The sequence below is a fragment of the Schistocerca americana genome, chromosome X (assembly GCF_021461395.2).
Source record: "Schistocerca americana isolate TAMUIC-IGC-003095 chromosome X, iqSchAmer2.1, whole genome shotgun sequence".
NCBI lineage: Eukaryota > Metazoa > Arthropoda > Insecta > Orthoptera > Acrididae > Schistocerca > Schistocerca americana.
Genome location: NC_060130.1, coordinates 173,865,184 through 173,883,788, shown reverse-complemented (window position 1 = coordinate 173,883,788; position 18,605 = coordinate 173,865,184). Strand labels below are relative to the sequence as shown.

The 18,605-nt window shown below is 40.0% G+C and overlaps 1 protein-coding gene across 3 annotated transcripts in view; it reads left to right on the top strand.

Moving 5' to 3' along the window:
- LOC124555158 (DDB1- and CUL4-associated factor 7) overlaps positions 1 to 18,605 on the top strand; it is a 150,366-nt gene that overhangs the window by 101,253 nt on the left and 30,508 nt on the right. For all 3 annotated transcript variants that reach the window (XM_047128981.1, XM_047128979.1, XM_047128980.1), the window contains exon 5: positions 10,060 to 10,182. In XM_047128981.1, coding sequence (XP_046984937.1) covers positions 10,060 to 10,182 — 123 coding nt within the window. The remainder of the gene's footprint in view (positions 1 to 10,059; positions 10,183 to 18,605) is intronic.

Sequence of the window (18,605 nt, the reverse complement as noted above, 5' to 3'; positions counted from 1 at the left end):
TGATCTAGTCCCTGTGCTCTTGGCAGCATTAGCCGGCCGAAGTGGCCGTGCGGTTAAAGGCGCTGCAGCCTGGAACCGCGAGACCGCTACGGTCGCAGGTTCGAATCCTGCCTCGGGCATGGATGTTTGTGATGTCATTAGGTTAGTTAGGTTTAACTAGTTCTAAGTTCTAGGGGACTAATGACCTCAGCAGTTGAGTCCCATAGTGCTCAGAACCATTTGAACCATTTTTGGCAGCATTACAAACAGCGCAAGCAATATGCGGGTGGGGTGTCAACAGAACACAACGTACAGGTTGATGGACAAAGAGATCAACCCTAAGCAGTCACTGTGCCACTGTTGAGTGTGAGATTGCGCGTCCTGCAGTCCTGTTAAATGTGGTTGCAATTGAACCCTCTGTTTGATATGGATCCCTTCGTGCGTGTTGTACAATGGGAACAAGCCGAGATGGTGTTTGTGTATGGCCAAGCTGCTGTAGGTGAACATGGTCTGCCAACTCCTCTCCTTCAGGCAGCAGTGCCTTTGGTTTGGAATACTCCCTATGCACATCAAACAATAGCACATCCCCCATCTGTTTTTCATCCTTTTCTAAAATATTGTCTTTTACTTCACTTCGGCTGCTTAAAAATAATAAAAAATATATAAATAAAAATATGTACAATGATATTCACAATGGAGTGCTGATTCTAGTGACACCAAACACTTAAATCCAAGCTATTTATTTATTATACAATAGATTTTTAAAAATTTTTTGCCGTCACCACATAGTCTTGAGAAAAGAAGTCACTAATTATCAATACATAAAAATACATGAGGTATTCACCTCGTAGAATTTTCCTGTCTGTTTTAGCTGGTGTCCATACAATTACAATTTGTTGATTAATTATGATTTTCTGGAATCCTTAATTGAAACTTATGTCAACATAGTCCTAGATATATACTATCCACTACTCACATTTAATCTGTACTTCGCTCATGTTCTTTTTGTGTGCATTGGTTTAATGTTCTGTGCCAATTAATCATTAGGCTTTATTATTAGAAGAAAGCATCTGAAAGCTAGTTAATGATGTGTGCATATGATGTATGTACACTTATTTTATGCCGCTTGAAGAGCATAATCCATTCACACCTTGCTGAGTATTGTACATTATAATAATAATAATAATTATTATTATTATTATTGTTGTTACTAATTTTTTAATAAATTGCATATTTCATCAGCTATGCTCAATCATAACTCCTAAACTACAAATAGGGCATATTGGGCACATGCCTCATTAAATCAGGCTTGAAACATAGGAACTCCTAATTTCTCAATATCAAGTTAGTGGCCATAACTGCCCTCCCTTCCAGAAAAATCCTGGGTCTGCACACTCTGCCTTAACTGCTCACAGCATCTACATCACCATTGGGCACCTACTCTGAGTGTGCCTTTTGGTGGCTGTCACTCATCAAGTACCCTTCTGTGTCTGGTCTTCTGTCTTTTTCCTACCGGGAGTGCATCCTGCCCACTCTTGGGTTGTGCTCAAAAGCGTCGTCTCAGTGTTGCGTAAGAGAGCTTGTACAAATACTATAATGTGCTAGGCCCCACTTTAGGAGACTTGCTTTGGAGTGATGATCTTTCAAAGCTGATCACACTCCACTTTAAGCTGAGGTGGACTTTATAGTTCTCACTTGCTCTAAGGAAGCTATTTCTTGATTTTTAGGCTTTGGTATGCCATATAGTGGTTGTTGTTCAGAAGCAAAGGACTTCATTCTCTCTTTGGTGGCTGGTCTCCTTTACTCTTAAATTATTAGCATTCTGGCAGAACTATAAGTTTGCTATACTCACAAGAGCTACAACTTTTGTAGGTCATGTTTAGTTTTAACATGACTCTCAATGTTTCATTACTTCTCCTCAGGTAATTAATCTGGCACATTTACAGTGGGCATTAACATATCTGACACTGGTTGGTAATAAAGAGATTACTGATGTAAGTTGATCGATTAAACCATGACCTTAAGCAATTTATTTACAGATGCTGAGCAATTTATTTACAGATGCTGATCATTGCCCATCAGACACTATATACACAATCCATTTCATTAATGTGGTGAACAGTAGGTTTGTGTGTTTTCTCTTGGAGGTATTATTCATGGTTTTTAATGGTGATTCCCCTGAAATTTCATGTGAATTTTGATACCATAGCTGTATGCATCAAATGGGAAAAATGTGGACAACTTTGCATATTAAAGCACAGTTTTGCCTTTCTTGGTCAAACATGTGTACACCCCTAACCCACTGCTAATAAAACTGACAAACTGCAGGGATGGATTCCTAACTGGAAATGGTGAAAAAAGGTCCTATGAACATGTGTCCAGAAATGCATTGTTGCCACAGTAGAAGGCACTGAGGAATGAAAGTTCCACTGACCAAATGCCATGTGTTCCTTATGTGTTGCAAGCTGTGTGATTGGTGCATCATACTGTAGGCAGATAGTCTGGTATTCATTTTGAGAACAAGCTAAGGTGGTGTTTGTGTATGGCCAAGCAGATGGAAATGGTTGAGAGGCAGCATGGCTATACCAAAAGAGGTACCCTCACAAACACCAACCACATCACACAACATTTCAAGCCCTTTTTGGACGTCTATCTGAAAGGACCCATGATCACACAAACGCCCAAAAATGTGATGTGATGTGGTTGATTTCTATGAGGGTACGTGTTTTGGTATAGCCATGCTGCCTCTTGATCGTTTCCGTCTGCTTGGCCATACACCGACACCATCTTGGCTTGTTCCTGGCCTAAATACTGGACCATTCTGCCACTTACCAGAATGCTGTGCCAATCGTACAGCCTGCAACACACAAGGAATGCACAGCACATGGTCAGAGGAACTTCGTGAGTGCTCTCTACCATGGAAACAATACATTTCTGGACATATGATCTTAGGACCTTCTTCCCTTCATTCCTAGTCAGGACTCTGTCCCCGCAGTTTGTCAGTTTTATTAATGTTCACATTGTATTACACACACCCTCTAACCCACTGTTGGACGGACGGACACACACACACACACACACACACACACACACACACACGGTGAAAATTAATAAAATCGACAAACTGCACGATTTCGCTGTAGTTGCACTGCTTCTTCATTTACACACATCAAAAAAAGTTTTGCATCACCCCGGTTCCCAGAACTCCTCAAGATACATGTAGATATTGTATCACAGACACAATCCATTTGACTGTTCAGAGATGTCACTAAACCCTCCCAAAGATGTAAACAACCATGCATGAGCAGCATCTATTAGATGGAGGGGGTCTGACAGCTGATCAGTTCAGTCATTCCACCAGGAAGGAGGTACATAGCTCATGTTGTCTGTAGTTCAACCATGCCGAGACAGTCATCACCATGGTTTGATCATGTCTGAAGTGTTACATTGTGCCAGTAAGGGCTCTCAATAAGGGAAATGTCCAGGCGTCTTGGAGTGAACCAGAGTGATGATGTTCGGACATGTAGGAGATACAGAGAGGCAGGAACTCTCAATGACATGCCTTGTTCAGGCCGCCCAAGGGCTGCTGCTCCTGCTGCTGCTGCTGCAGTGGATGGCCGCTACCTATGGATTATGGCTTGAAGGCACCCTGACAGCAATGCCACTATGGTGAATAATGCTTTTTGTGCAGCCACAGGACATCGTGTTGCAACTCAAACTGTGTGCAATAGGCTGCATGATGTGCGACTTCACTCCCAACATCCATGGCGAGGTCCATCTTTGCAACCACGACACCATGCAGTGTGGTACAGATGGGCCCAACAACATGCCGAATGGACCCCTCAGGATTGCCATCACATTCTCTTCACCAATGAGTGTCGCATATGCCTTCAACCAGACAATCGTCGTAGACATGTTTGGAGGCACTGTACAGCGAGTGCAGCAGGGTGGAGGTTCCCTGCTGTTTTGGGTTGGCATTATGTGGGGCCGATGTACGCTGCTGGTGGTCATGGAAGGCACCGTAATGGCTGTACGATACATGAATGCCATCCTCCGACCAATAGTGCAACCATATCAGCAGCATATTGGCGAGGCATTTGTCTTCATGGATGACAATTCACACCGTCATCGTGCTCATCTTGTGAATTACTTCCATCAGGATAACGGGACATTGCTCGACTAGAGTGACCATCATGTTCTTCAGACATGAACCCTGTCTAAAATGCCTGGGATAGATTGAACAATGGACAATGTGACCCACCAACCACTCTGAGGGACCTACGCTGAATCGCCGTTGAGGAGTGGGATAATCTGGACCAACAGTGCCTTGATGAAATTGTGGGTAGTATGCCATGACAAATACAGGCATGCAGCAATGCAAGAGGATGTGCTACTGGGTATTGGAGACACTGGTGTGTACAGCAATCTGGACCACCACCTCTGAAGGTCTTGCTGTATTGTGGTACAACATGCAATGTTTGGTTTTCATGAGCAATACAAAGGGCAGAAATGATGTTGATGTTGATATCTACTCCAATTTTCTGTACAGGTACCAGAACTTGCAGTACCGAGGTAATTCAAAACTTTTTTTATGTGTGTGTTTCTCAAAGCTTAGTTTGGACATTGCCCGTTCTAAGGCGGTACATGTGTTTCACAAAAACTAATAACAAATCCCATACCTATGTTCTGTTTTAAAATACAAAACTTATGCAGTTAGAAATACATCTGGAAAGCAAAACAGTAAAACAAAAAAACATACAGATTTAAGTCTGTAGTGATTTCCTGAAGTCAATTAAGGCGAAAACAAGGATGGTTAATTTCTAAATAACCTGCTGGCCACCGTAAATGCAACACCAAGAAAGACAAGAGATAGCACAACAAAATTTATTTTGTAGATAACATGTTGACCAAGTATCAAATGATTACGTTTACAGACGTCTGTGACATGTGGTTCCTGCCGGAATCAGTAGCCAGAGTAGCCGCCATTGTTGGAGATCACCGCTGCCACACGTCTCGGCATTGAGTCAAAGAGACGTTGGATGTGTTCCTGGGGTACAGCAGCCCAAGCAGCTTCCACACGTTGCCAAAGATCATCTGGTGTGGCAGCTGGGGATGTAATCTGGGTCACTCGTTGAGCAACCATGGACCACATGTTTTCTATCGGCGAAAGATCCGGAGAGCGAGCCGGCCAGGGAAGCAATTCAGTCTGGTTATTGACGAAGAACCTTTGGACAATGCGTGCCACGTGTGGTCGCGCATTATCCTGTTGAAATATGGCTGTGGCTGAGCCCTGAAGGTAAGGAAGGACAACTGGCTCCAGCACCTCGGATATGTAGTGCCGGCTATTTAAAGTACCGGCAATGCGTACTTGAGGCGTGCGAGAGTAATATCCAATATCGCCCCATACCATAATACCCGGTGCAAGACCAGTGTGGCGGTGCATAATGCAGCTGTCCAGCATCCTCTCTCCACAGTGTCTCCACACTCGAATCCGACCATCGTGGTGCTGCAGACAGAAGCGTGCCTCGTCAGTAAAGACAACGTCATTCCATTCTGCCATCCACATCCGTCTGTCATCACACCATTGGTGACGGAGACGTCTGTGGTTCTGCGTCAATGGTAGACGAAGCAATGGATGTCTTGCGGACAGACCACTCTGCTGTAAACGGCGTCAAATGGTACGCGCAGACACTGGATGATGCGTTACAGATGCAATGTGCTGTGCTATGGTTCGGGATGTCACTGAGCGATCCGTCAGTGCCATGCGCACAATTTGCCTATCAGCACGTGCAGTGGTGCACCGAGGTGAATGCGATCGACCACGTCGGTCCGTCGTACCCTCCTGCATCCAACGGTCACATATCCGCATTACAGTTGTTTGGTTTCGTCCAACACGACTAGCGATTTCTCTGTATGATAATCCACAATCTCGGTAAGCCACTATCCTTCCTCTGTCGAACTCGGATACTTGATCAAAAGATGTTCGCTGTTGTCTACGAGGCATAACTGATCGTCTTGTGAAACAACCACAAGGTAAACACACGTGCCGAACGTACACTCGTCGAAATCGCCAAGCCTTAAATGGCGCTATGAGGTGGCGCCACAGGCGCGCGTGATGTGCGTCTGCGCTGAAATTCTAATCAGTTGCATATCTCATCGCTGCAAACTCATGGTGTAAATTTCACTTGATTCGGATGCTTCCTTCAGGGTGTTGCATTTACGGTGGCCAGCAGTGTATAATACCAATTTCCTTCCCCATCCTTGTCTTTTCCTAAATAAGGCTTGTACCCTAATGCCCTAACCAACGATACATTGAATTCTAATCTTTCAGTTATTGTACACCATGTAAGTAGTTATGAGACATTATGTAAAGATTTTGGCCTGCAATGCATTCTCATGGTAGGTAGTAACATCACCTGACAAGTCACATTTTCTTCATTGTTTATAACTCAAGGATATACCAGAAACGTGATATCCATTATCTTAGTAAAATAGAAAGGCCGTTATTCTGCATGCATCAAGACAAGTAACTCAGTTCAGAGTTATTGATTCTTTTCCCATGTACTCATTGCAGCAAGTTAGGACTATACACATCTTCAGTAATGGGAGGAGCTAACATACTTTCTCCATTTTCTTTTTTTTATGCTCAAACAGGCACTTTATGACTTTAGGTCTGTTTTTATCAAAATACTCGTATGAACGTGCTGTGGCATCACACAGATGTTCTGACTTGACTTTGCATATGCCCAGTGTGTGGCTATATTGTCCAGAACTCTACACATTATATTAATTCTACAAAATATATGTGGTTGGCTTATAAGGTATGAACTAAGTAAATAATAAATACAACAATACCTTATGAGGCTTTGGTTAGAAGTACATACCTGTTCTGGCCCTGATAGTGTTCAGACACTCGTGGATGACACACAAACTAAAAGTGAAGGTTACACAAACAAAAGTGCTGAACTCAGTTTTCCAATGTTTCTTTGCTGAGAAGGAGCAAGGAGTACTGCTGCAGATTAATTCTCACACCACTACAACCAAAAATAATGTACTCGTAGACATCAGGGTTGGTGGCATTGAGAAACAGTTATAATCACTAAAATCGAACAAGGTTCCATGGCCTGTCGGAATCTTTATCAGATTCTATACAGAGTTTGCAGCTGTGCTAGGCCCCCTTTTAACCATAATATACTGTAGACCCCTTTAACAGGAAACTGCCCAGTGATTGAAAGAAAGCACAGTTAACACCTATAAGAAACAAAACTACAGTTCAGTATCAGACATCCATCTGCTGTAGAGTCTTAGGATGTGTTCTGAGCCCAAATGTGATAAGGTCATCTTGAATAAGGTGACCTCCGTGTCAATCAGCATGGATTTCGAAAAAGATGGTCTTGCAAAACCAAACTCGTGTATCTCTGACATGATGTCCAGCGATTCGTGGCTCAAATCAATCATGTGACTGTAATATTTCTTGACATCCAAAAATCATTTGACTAAGTACCAGTAAAATACTTATTAATAAAAGTAAAATGATTTTCTAGTATCACATGAAGTTTGTGATTGCATTGGAGGATTCATTGGATTGAAAGTATCTGCATGTTAGCTTTGTTTTGGAACTGGCAACAGATGTGGAAGTAACTTTCTAAATGCCTGAGGGAACTGTATTGTGACCCTTGTTCTTCATGTTGTACAGGGTTTTTAAAATTACTTTTGCTACTTGATAGAGTCCCCATGAATAGAAGAATGATCGTAGGACAATGGAACTTTGTGGAAATATTTGTAAGGACACGCAAAAGAAAAATAATGAATAAACCATTGAAACAATCACATTTTAATTTCCCCATGAGAGGTTAAAATTTGTTGATTGCGTACCATATTTACTTTGTGGGCTGCATATGTTGCTTGAGGTGACAACCATCTGCGTCCACAACAGCGTGGAACCACAGTAGAGATACCATTTTACTATTGTTCACAGTTTTTTTCCAGTGGTGGACTGTGGAATGTTTGATTGTTGTAACAGAGCACTTCTTGAAGATTGCACTTTGCATCCAGCATTCTCAGCCATGGCAACAGTTACTACTTCAACAGTTTGTGGCGCAATTGGCCATCGGCCCCTCTTGGGAGCAATTCCCAAATTGCCAGTTAATTCAAACTTCCGAATCATGTTCTTCAACTTCAGTGCGGGAAGAGGACCTCTCAGTATTCCTGTAATGCATTGCTACTTGCGCAGAGCAGCAGCATTATTGCTGTTGTTTTGATAAAACAGCTTTACAAGTAAAGGGCTGCTCACCGTATCCAGATCCATGTTGACTGTTTGCAACTGTAATCCACACTAATGCTTGTGTTTCAGCCCTATGCCAATGTACAATAGAAGTCTGTAACAGCATGTTATGACACTTTACACAACTAAAACCGGAAATCCTGCAGCTTGGGTACCCATATGATTCATAGTTTTCTATCTTCACTGGCTCAAGCAGCGAAAGTTTAATTATGACAGACAATAGTAACGTCAGACATTTTGCAGCTGATGCAGTTGTCTTAAATGAAATACTATCTGGAAAAAAAACCTCCACAAATATTCAGGCAGATATTGAAAATATTTGATAAAGGTGCAAATTGTTTTAATGTTCAGAAATGTAAAATTATATACTTCAAAAAATGCCAGAAAGTAACATTCTGTGATGACAGCATCCGTTAGAAACACAGGATATTAGAAAATGTAGCCAGCAGATTGCTTACAAAATACTTGTGTGCCTTTCATATAATATTACTCGTTTGCCTGGGACCTGTACTAAATAAAATTAACAGGTGACATTGAGAATATACAAAGAAGGGCAACACAAGTTATCTCTGGTTTGCTTGACTAACAAGATAGTGGCATAGAAATGCTGAAAAACCTGAAATTGTAGACACTGAAATTGTAGACACTTGAAGATTGAACACAGACTACCCCATGAAATAAAAAAGTTCCAAGAGTCAGTATTTTGGGAGTTACTCGAAATCTTCCACAGCATCCTACACATCAACGGACAGATTAGTCTAATTACAGTGCACACAGAGGCATTTAAGTGCTCCTTCTTCCCATCTTTCAAACTCGAATGGAATGAGAAGAAACCCTAATATGTGGTACAATGGGAAGTGTCTTGTGCCATGCACTTTACATTGATTTGCACAATATGGATATAGATGTAGACATGCTTTATCAGTAGTTCTAATGTGAACTGTGAAGTTGACAAATCAGTTAAGTCAAATATGAATGAAAAAGTGCTTAAAAATTCCACAGTACAATTTGCTGCTTTTTAGATTCTCATTTTCCAGTTTCTGCCATGTTGATAGTTGTAAGTGCTATTCTTTTTCTACTGGCCTCATATTTCACCAGGTGTTTTGGGACTACCTCCCTTCACTTGCCTTTTTATTTCTTCCATGATGCTAACAATAAAACTCTGCAATGCTTCATTGTTGAAATGTACTTCTAATTTTGTTGAAGTAATCAGTGGCTTGTGCTGTTGTTGCTTGTAATGTTATTCTAATAGCCATATAATAAAACAGACTTGTTTAAAAATTTCAGTGTGTAACCATTGTCATCCTCTAGATTTAACATATATTTTAATTAAGTTGTTGTGATATAGTTCTCCAGTGTTTTTTATCTAAGAGAAAGAATTTGATTCCAAATGGATGGGCAAACAAAATAGCCAATGTCCAAAAAACTTTGTGTCCAAATCTGAGCTTAATTTATTCTGAATTTGTTAACTGAGAAGAATATTTTGCTCAGAGAGAATTACGAAGCATAATGTAATCACTTGTGATAATTCACTTCCCTTCAGTTTCTAGCTCTTATTACTTCAAAGCATTGACCTTTTCATTGTCATTAGGTATCGTGTAATTTTTGTTTGGTGTTTACGCTAAAGTGTCCCAGTGTTTTTGGTTGTGACACATTCAAACAACAAAATTCTATGAGAAACTTCACCTACTTGCAGCTATAGTGTTATGAAAGCGCGTATGTACATATATATAATATAATAGTGAGTGTGATGGTTGATAAATATTTCTAATTTTTTAAAACAATTTTCATTCCAGAACAAGAATTCAGACTTCTGTGCCCCATTAACTTCATTTGACTGGAATGAAGTGGATCCCAATCTGATTGGCACATCAAGCATAGATACTACATGTACCATATGGGGGCTGGAGACAGGACAGGTAAGTTCTGTGCACTGTAAGTTTGAAAACAATTGAAATAATTTAATGAATTGTGTTCTATATCATTTGGTTTGGCAGTAATTATGCATAAAGGATAATTTCTAATTATTTTATTTACTTTTTTATTTTTGTTAAATCTAAATATTTCTAGTAAAACTTTATGATGGATAACTTGAAAGCTTGAGAATCCATCCATTGTTACTAGGAAATTGGACATGTACTACAGCATCTTTGTCAGTGCTACAGGATAGTTAGCAGCAATAGGATGTTATCTGTGGGGGATTTAATGGAACATTGTTTATTCTTCTTATGTTCCATGTCTGCTATGGATATTTTCTTAATAGTTATTACTACTTATAAGTTGTTCCATGTCTGCTATGGATATTTTCTTAATAGTTATTACTACTTATAAGTTGTTAATGGGTTATCAGTTTGGTATTCAGTGTTCATCATTGAGTGTGTTACTGCATACAAGGATGTAGGCTAGGAATAGAAGAGATGTGGCACTCTGTCATTGTACTCACTCCTTCCTGTTTGTTATAGTGGTTCAAGAGCCAGTCGAGATTTCAGGTTTTTGTGGGCCATACTTCTCCGTATGAGTGCCACAGTAGTTCCTTGAATAACAGAAGTTGACTGATTAAATAATGCAACAGTCAGTCCCCTCTTCTTTCCTCCTCCCCCCTCTCCCTCCTCCACCACCAAATACAATTATCGCAATTTGGTTTGGGAAAATAATTAGTTATAATTCCAAACTGGCTGTACTTATTTCTCATAGGCATTTGCAGCTGTTTTACAAACATGAATTGTTGCAAAATGGAAATGGAACTGAGACCAGACAACAATGAAAATTGTTGCAGTGCTTCAGTATAAACAAGATAACTTTGAAATAGTGTTATATGTGACATGGTTAAAACATTGTTCGCGTCCTTGATCCAGGAGAATGGGAGAGGTGTGTGGTTGAGATATTGGCTTGAAATGTCTTTATTAATCTTTACAAAAAACAATGCCTTATCTAAAGAACCATGTTGTAACTGCAAAAGAAAAATATTTATGGAGTAAAATGATCGTTTGCCAACAGGTACCCAGCAGGTTATTGTTTATATCCTTTTTCTAGGTAAGTGACTTAGTCATGTACATCCAACCATGTTAAGATGGATGTATGAAGTGGGGGCAGTATTTACATCTGTCTTTTCCATCAAAAGCTAATTGTTGGATGGAGTTAGGGGGGTTACATTAATCAAAGCACCATGCCACTTCTTATAGGTGAGAAAAATGCTCTCTTTGTTTGATGTAATTTTGCAGAGTAATGTCAAAGAAACTCATTTCTTGTGGTTTGTTGTACAGGCTGTTTCAGAAAGATTCATATGAATTCACAAGACTGTATCTTATACAGGAAAGAAGATGAAACTTGGGGTGAATTTTAACTTACACATAGAACTAAAAAGCTACTTTCCAAAGAATCATGCAACTTTACAGGAGTGTACGTCTTACATACATGCACAGAATGTTTTCGGGTATTGTGATTACTTTTAGGGTTAAAGTCTTTATTTATCTTCCACAAATGTTAAGTGTGCATCCCCCCTCCTGGTAGATGCAGCTTACGCAAATTTGTGTGAAGGAAAAGCACAAGGCACATAGGCAAAGTCTTTTTACAAATCTAGACACTGAGCTGACATTGAGTAATGAATCACACACACACACACACACACACACACACACACACACACTTGTGGTCTGTCCCTCTCTCTCCAACTCATGGTACACCCTCCCATCCTCCAACTGAAGGTGTAGACCCACCCCCTCTTCCTCTCTCATTCTTCACTTTCTGGCCATCCCCCCCCTCCCCCTCCCCCCTGTGGGGCACTTGCAAATCTGTTGAAAGTGCTCTACATCTTCAACGAGCACACGGGGGTGACCTCGAGGTTTTTCGTTACATAAACAACCATGAATATTGAAAATACTGGTGCCATTATTGAATGCTTTGAGGAGGAGGAGGAGGAGGAGGAGGTATAGCAGTGTAATCTCAATGAAAATTGCACTACACAGTTGTCACTGAATTGTAGGACACCTTTTATTGTTATGTTGCCATCTTTGTGATGTACATTGAGTAATGAATCACACACACACACGCGCACGCACACACACACACACACACACACACACACACACACACACACACACACACTTGTAGTCCGATCCTCTCTCTCCAACTCATGGTACACCCTCCCATCCTCTAACTGTAGGTGTAGACCCACCCCCTCTTCCTCTCTCATTCTTCACTTTCTGGCCATCCCCCCTCCCCCCTCCATTTTTCCATCTTACCCTTCCAGTGTTTACACTGAAATTAAAGTTTTCGAAAATAAAAATGCTGACTTATTTATAAAGCACTCTACAGTAAAATGAGGTGTGATCAAAAAGTAGTTCATCCTCTGCATTACAGGAAAGGGAGTATTATTTGTTTAACTCAGATTGTAACTGAATTGTAATGGTAAAAGTTAGTGAACAGAAAGGGGGGAGGGGAGAAACACTACCTACCCTTTGTAAATAGATGTCATTTTTCTACTTTCTATGTAGTATGCACTGTGATAGATTCCCAGACAACTGGGTGACCTGCGTGGTTCCCCAGTTGCTTCTGGGAACATAGCAATTGTTCTTCTAGAGGGTTGCAATGCAGCCCCTAAAATCCATCCAAATCCTTTCCCGGGCAATGTTACATGTGTTGTAAAAGCATACTTGTAGAAAGAATTGTGTAACTATTGACATAATTCAGTTGTTCATTTCAGGGAATAGCTTTATTTACACATTCTTGCTTCTTAATTATATTTAAAATTATGGGTTGTCTATACATCAGAAACAGATGTGGTGTTTTCTTTACTGTATGTTCTCTGAGTATATTCACACTTTTAGCCTGATTGAGAGGCTTATTTCTCCTGATTTTGATTTCCTTTGTTGAAGAAAGTGAAGGAAATGTCTAACCTTGCTGAAGCATGACTCCTGCACTAAGGTGTACTGTTAAGATCCAGAAAACTAGCTGATAAACTAGCATTTCTTACATATGAAAGGAACCTCTGAATGTATTTTTACCTTCCACAGAAAGATTACATGTGGGAATATGGGTAAAGATGAAGTCATTTTCTCAATAATTTATGTGTACTACTGCTTTCTTGTACCTTCACTGCTACAATTTTAACAGTATTGTGTCATAGCTTTTTGCATCACTGGAATTATATAACCTATTCATTCGTAGACACTACGTATGAACCAGTCTATTTTTAGGGATCATCGTTTGTGACATATCACTGGCAAAGGAATTTAGGAGAGAATGAAATTTAGTAATGTAATCAAGAAAAACAAGTAGGAGTGGAAGGAAACACAAATGGGTGTAAAAAAAATGGAGCAACTACTGCCCTGTATCACACATGACAACTTAAAATATCTGAGAGTGAAAAGTCCATTTATTAAACCTAACAAATGACAGCATAGCTGTTAGTGTAAACATGTACAGGTTAAAAAAGACATTTTCTGAAAATATTCAACATAAGTTATGAGATTGCCTTGTCTTCAAAATGAAAGGAAAACTGAAGAGGAACAGATGAGACACCATACAGTACTTGCATTATCTCATGACATACCTTGAGGGGATGGAAAAGGATGGGGGGGGGGGGGGGAGGAGGGTTTACGCTGTGTGGGTCTATAGCGTTGTATAATAAGCTATATATCAAATCTGAGTCTTGCAGGGAACTTTGCCAGTAGTGATTAGGTATGTTTTTAGTGAACCTGGTGTTTTGTAGTTTGTGGCTGGTGAACACACCCAGTCCTCTTGAATCATGTATAAATTCTGAGATTGTGTCAGTGATCACTGTATGACATAGTGGTGAATTGTTTTGTATAACACATATGCAGGAAGGATCTTGGCTTAACTGTCCAGGTTGTTAGGATGGTAGGAACCTGTATGAATAAAATAAGATCAGCTACATGTGGAATGGGTGTATGATTACTGTGTCACCTCCCACACCTAAGTTGTGTGAGACTTAGATGTGTGAGGCTTTGCCCAAGTTGATGTGTGAACACCCTGTAGTTACTACTTTCTTTTTCATTTAATGTCAACGGCATTATTGGCCATACTCCTGCTCCACAAGCCACATCTGTTTTATTCTATCTGATGTGTTTGTCTATTCAGTATTGAAAATCTTCATTATTACATAATTCCAGATATTATCCTGCCATTAACTTCTGAGTATTCCTGTACCAGGCATTCCATTTATTTTTCTAGAGAAAAAGTAGCATCTTCTCCAAAATTCTTACAGAACAGCTCAACCTTTCCTTCTGATAACTATATTTTATCTTTCGTCCTAAACATTAAAGCTTTACATCCAGTTCATAATTACACAGGCATAGTAGATCGATATTAGTAAGTTATGATTATTCTCTCATTTTTTCCAGGATTTTGGTATAACAGTAAAATGCTCTGTTGGCAGCAAATATATATGTGCATATGTTTCTACATATCTTCTGTTGTTCTTGCTGAATCTCTTCCTGAGTATTTGAAGCAGCCAGCTTTTTTTGAAAATTAATCTGTCTACTGTGGATCAATTAGAGTTTTCTTATGTACCTTCAGGTATTCTGTCTTTGCCTACTTAACATACAGCCTGTTTTGCTGTTTATTACTTCCATTCTGGGTTTACTTATTAACACTTTTTTATGCCTCTTTACAGTTAAAGCAAACTTTGTTAAGACTTTTTCCCATTACTACAGAAATCGCTTCATGGGTACCTTTCTCAGATGTCTACCATGGTATGAATTACGAACTGGTGTATTAGAGCTGATATTCCATTTATCTTTTTGGGATTTACTTCTTCTGTTAGGTTTTTCAAGTGGTGTGTGATAGTTTCAGCACACTAATTATTTCTTTTTTAATGTATTTTCATTTGCAATATGATTACCAGAAAGTCTTTGTCACAGTTTGCCTTTATAAGTTCTTATATCTCTCATACAGTTTTTAAATCATCTTTGGATAGCTACATGGTCAATCCTTTCTTTTATGATGTACCGTAATTTTAAAAAATGAAATTGGTCAGTATTTTCAAGTACATGATTATAACTGTTGTGGTAAGCAAGTCTCACTGAGTCTAGACTCATTTACTGTTATGGTACAATACATGTTGCCTGATGGCTGCAAAAACAGAATAGAATAGCTCCTTGCTCTGCTGAGTCCTTTCAGCACCCACTGTCATTCGCGCATCACAGTGTGTGCATTCAGCAGCCTAGAAAGTATAGCAGTCGTCAATCCGAAGATTGTTTTGAACACTACAGTACTCTATTAGGCATGGCCCTGTTGGAAGTGGTAAGCTTACTGCAACTTAAATTATGTCCATCATTAAGTTGCTTGCACATTATCTATAGATTCTATTTACTAGAAGGCTGTGCCTCATTTCATCAGAGGGTGATATCCATGTCCCCACATGAGTGGGTTTATGCTGCTTAATCTTAGATCATTTGTCATTAGAAAGTTTATAATATGTTGTATCCAATTTTCTGAACTTTCTACATTTACCATAACTTGAAATTACTGAGGGTCACTTTATAGATTTCTTCTTTCTCACTTCAGTATTTAAGTCTCCTGAAATTATTTTTGCATTATGTGTACATAATGGATTGTATGAGTGTTCTAGTTGGTTGCAGGAGTCTTTTTTTTGTGTTGTCATCTTTATTGTTTATGAGGCATTCAGAAAAGTAATGGCTCTACCATGGAGTGTATGAAACCTGTTTTTTCAGGTGATTCTAACAGTGTGTGTCTGGTTCTTGCTCTCAGGTACAAAAGGCGCGAGCGAGCACGCGCCCCCCCCCCCCCCCCCCCCCCCACACACACACACACACGCACACACACACACACACAGTATAATTGCATATGGAAAAACAGTATGTGTATTTACATTTTCTGTATCCAGATAGGCCCGTACAGGACCTGCAACATGCCGTCGTGCATTATCCTGCTGAAATGTAGGGTTTCGCAGGGATCGAATGAAGGGTAGAGCCACGGGTTGTAACACATCTGAAATGAAACGTCCACTACACGCTTCCAATGTGCGTTCACTACAGTGTCACCAAACACGGATGTGACCATCATGATGCTGTAAACAGAAGCTGGATTCATCCGAAAAAATGACGTTTTGCCATTCGTGCACCCAGGTTTGTTGTTGAGTACACCATCGCAGGTGCTCCTGTCTGTGAACAGCATCAAGGGTAAGTGCAGCCATGGTCTCCGAGCTTATAGTCCATGCTGCTGCAAACATTGTCAAACTGTTCGTGCAGATGGTTGTTGACTTGCAAACGTCCCCATCTGTTGACTCAGGGATCGAGACGTGGCTGCACGATCCGTTACAGCCATGCAGATAAGATGCCTGTCATCTCGACTGCTAGTGATACGAGGCCGTTGGGATCCAGCACGGCATTCCGTATTACCCTCCTGAACCCACCGATTCCATATTCTGTTAACAGTCATTGGATCTCGACCAACGCGAGCAGCAGTGTCGCGATACGATAAACCGAAAACGCGATAGGCTACAATCCGACCTTTATCAAAGTCGGAAGCGTGATGGTACGTATTTCTCCTCCTTACACGAGGCATCATAACAACGTTTCACCAGGCAACGCTGGTCAACTGCTGTTTGTCTGTGTGAAATCGGTTGGAAACTTTCGTCACGTCAGCACATTGTAGGTGTCGCCACTGGCGCCAACCTTGTGTGAATGCTCTGAAAAAAAATTTTGCGTCTGTAGCATGTCATCTTCGTGGTGTAGCAATTTTAATGGCCAGTAGTGTAGTAGACAGATGATGTCCACTATAATTTTATTGAAGTCTCATTTGACTCGATCTGTGTTAAGGCTGCAGTGTTAAGCCTTCGGATTGGGTAGGATATTCTAACATTAAAATAACTTTATGATTTATGTTCCAGTGTGTATGGTAGCAGGGGTCAGCCAATAATACTTCTTTGGCAAGGACAAAGTGCTTGCTGTGTTGCGTGTTTTGTAGGTGCATGCAGAGCCCGGACTAGCTGCAAAGCATTAACACTGCCCCCTCTCTGTTTAAAATCTGCAATTTCAAAGTTAAGGCAAGTTCTGGCAAAGTGTAAGTAATTTAGGAGAACACACACACACACATCCTGTGCAGCTGTACAGCTAAATTGTGCCTGTGTTGTGTACTCCTTTTGAGTACTTACGTGCGTTGTTTCCAGTGACCACAAGACCATTTGTTATTAATGTGAAGCAGTTGTAAAGGATTGAATATAGGTGTGGAGCAGGTCTCCGTGCTTGCCTTTGTAATGCCGCAGAATGTTCTGTATTTAACAGAATAGAGTAAGTGTTACATTTCCATGTTTGTAAGTCAAATTTTTATAATATATCAAAAACTGAATCATTATTATAGAGCTGACAACACACATTGTTCAATGCAAGGGGGTTGAGTTACGTATTTCAGAGATTCGAATGTTGACAGGAATTCTCACAGTGACTAATGTTTCACAGAGTGGCTGATTCACCTTAAGTGTTGCACCATCAACTAGGACCATACATTCAGTATATCTAATTGTTACCTTACATCTTTATGGAATATTTTGCAATTTTAGACTCTGTGTGTGTGTGTGTGTGTGTGTGTGTGTGTGTGTGTGTGTTCTAATTTATATGAATAACTCCAGCCTTTTTTTTTTATTAGTGTTTCTGAAAAATTCTATGTCTAATCGACCTATTTCATAATGTGTTCCTGCTAGACCATCGCTGATTTTGGCGAAAAATTGTGAGCTTTCACACATGCCCTCGATGAATATTGGTAAAGTTAAATGTTAGTTGAAGCAATACTGGCTAAGATTAGTAACTTTTTGGTCCAAGTGTGACTTTGCACAGAACATGCACGAATTTCTGGCAACTTTGAGCTGTTATATCCCAGGCAATATTGTGTGGTAAGAAACTGAATTTGTTGACCTCATACAAATTTATGCTTTCTTAACCTATGATTAAAGTTCCAGTGGCCCAGGCACAAAATGTAAACACGATTTCCAGCCTTCGAGCCATTCCATGGTTCAACAAATCGATCTGACGTTATACCAGACGCACACTTCCTTACGGACTGTAAGTACACCTGTAAGATCTAGCTGGTAAAATTTTGTGCAATATCTGATAAATCATCACAAGCTTATATAATAATTATGTTAGAAATACCACAAAAGATTCGTTATCAGTCAATACAATATAATATAAATCAGTACCATTTATCTCCAATTTCTGAACGCACTCAAAATTCATTTTCTGAACACACTCAAAATTCATTTTCTGAAAACACTCAAAATACACATAATCAACACTTACAAAAAGCAACAACATAAATCAATAACCTTCAATGGTGTGATATTGTTCAAAACATACGGATACAT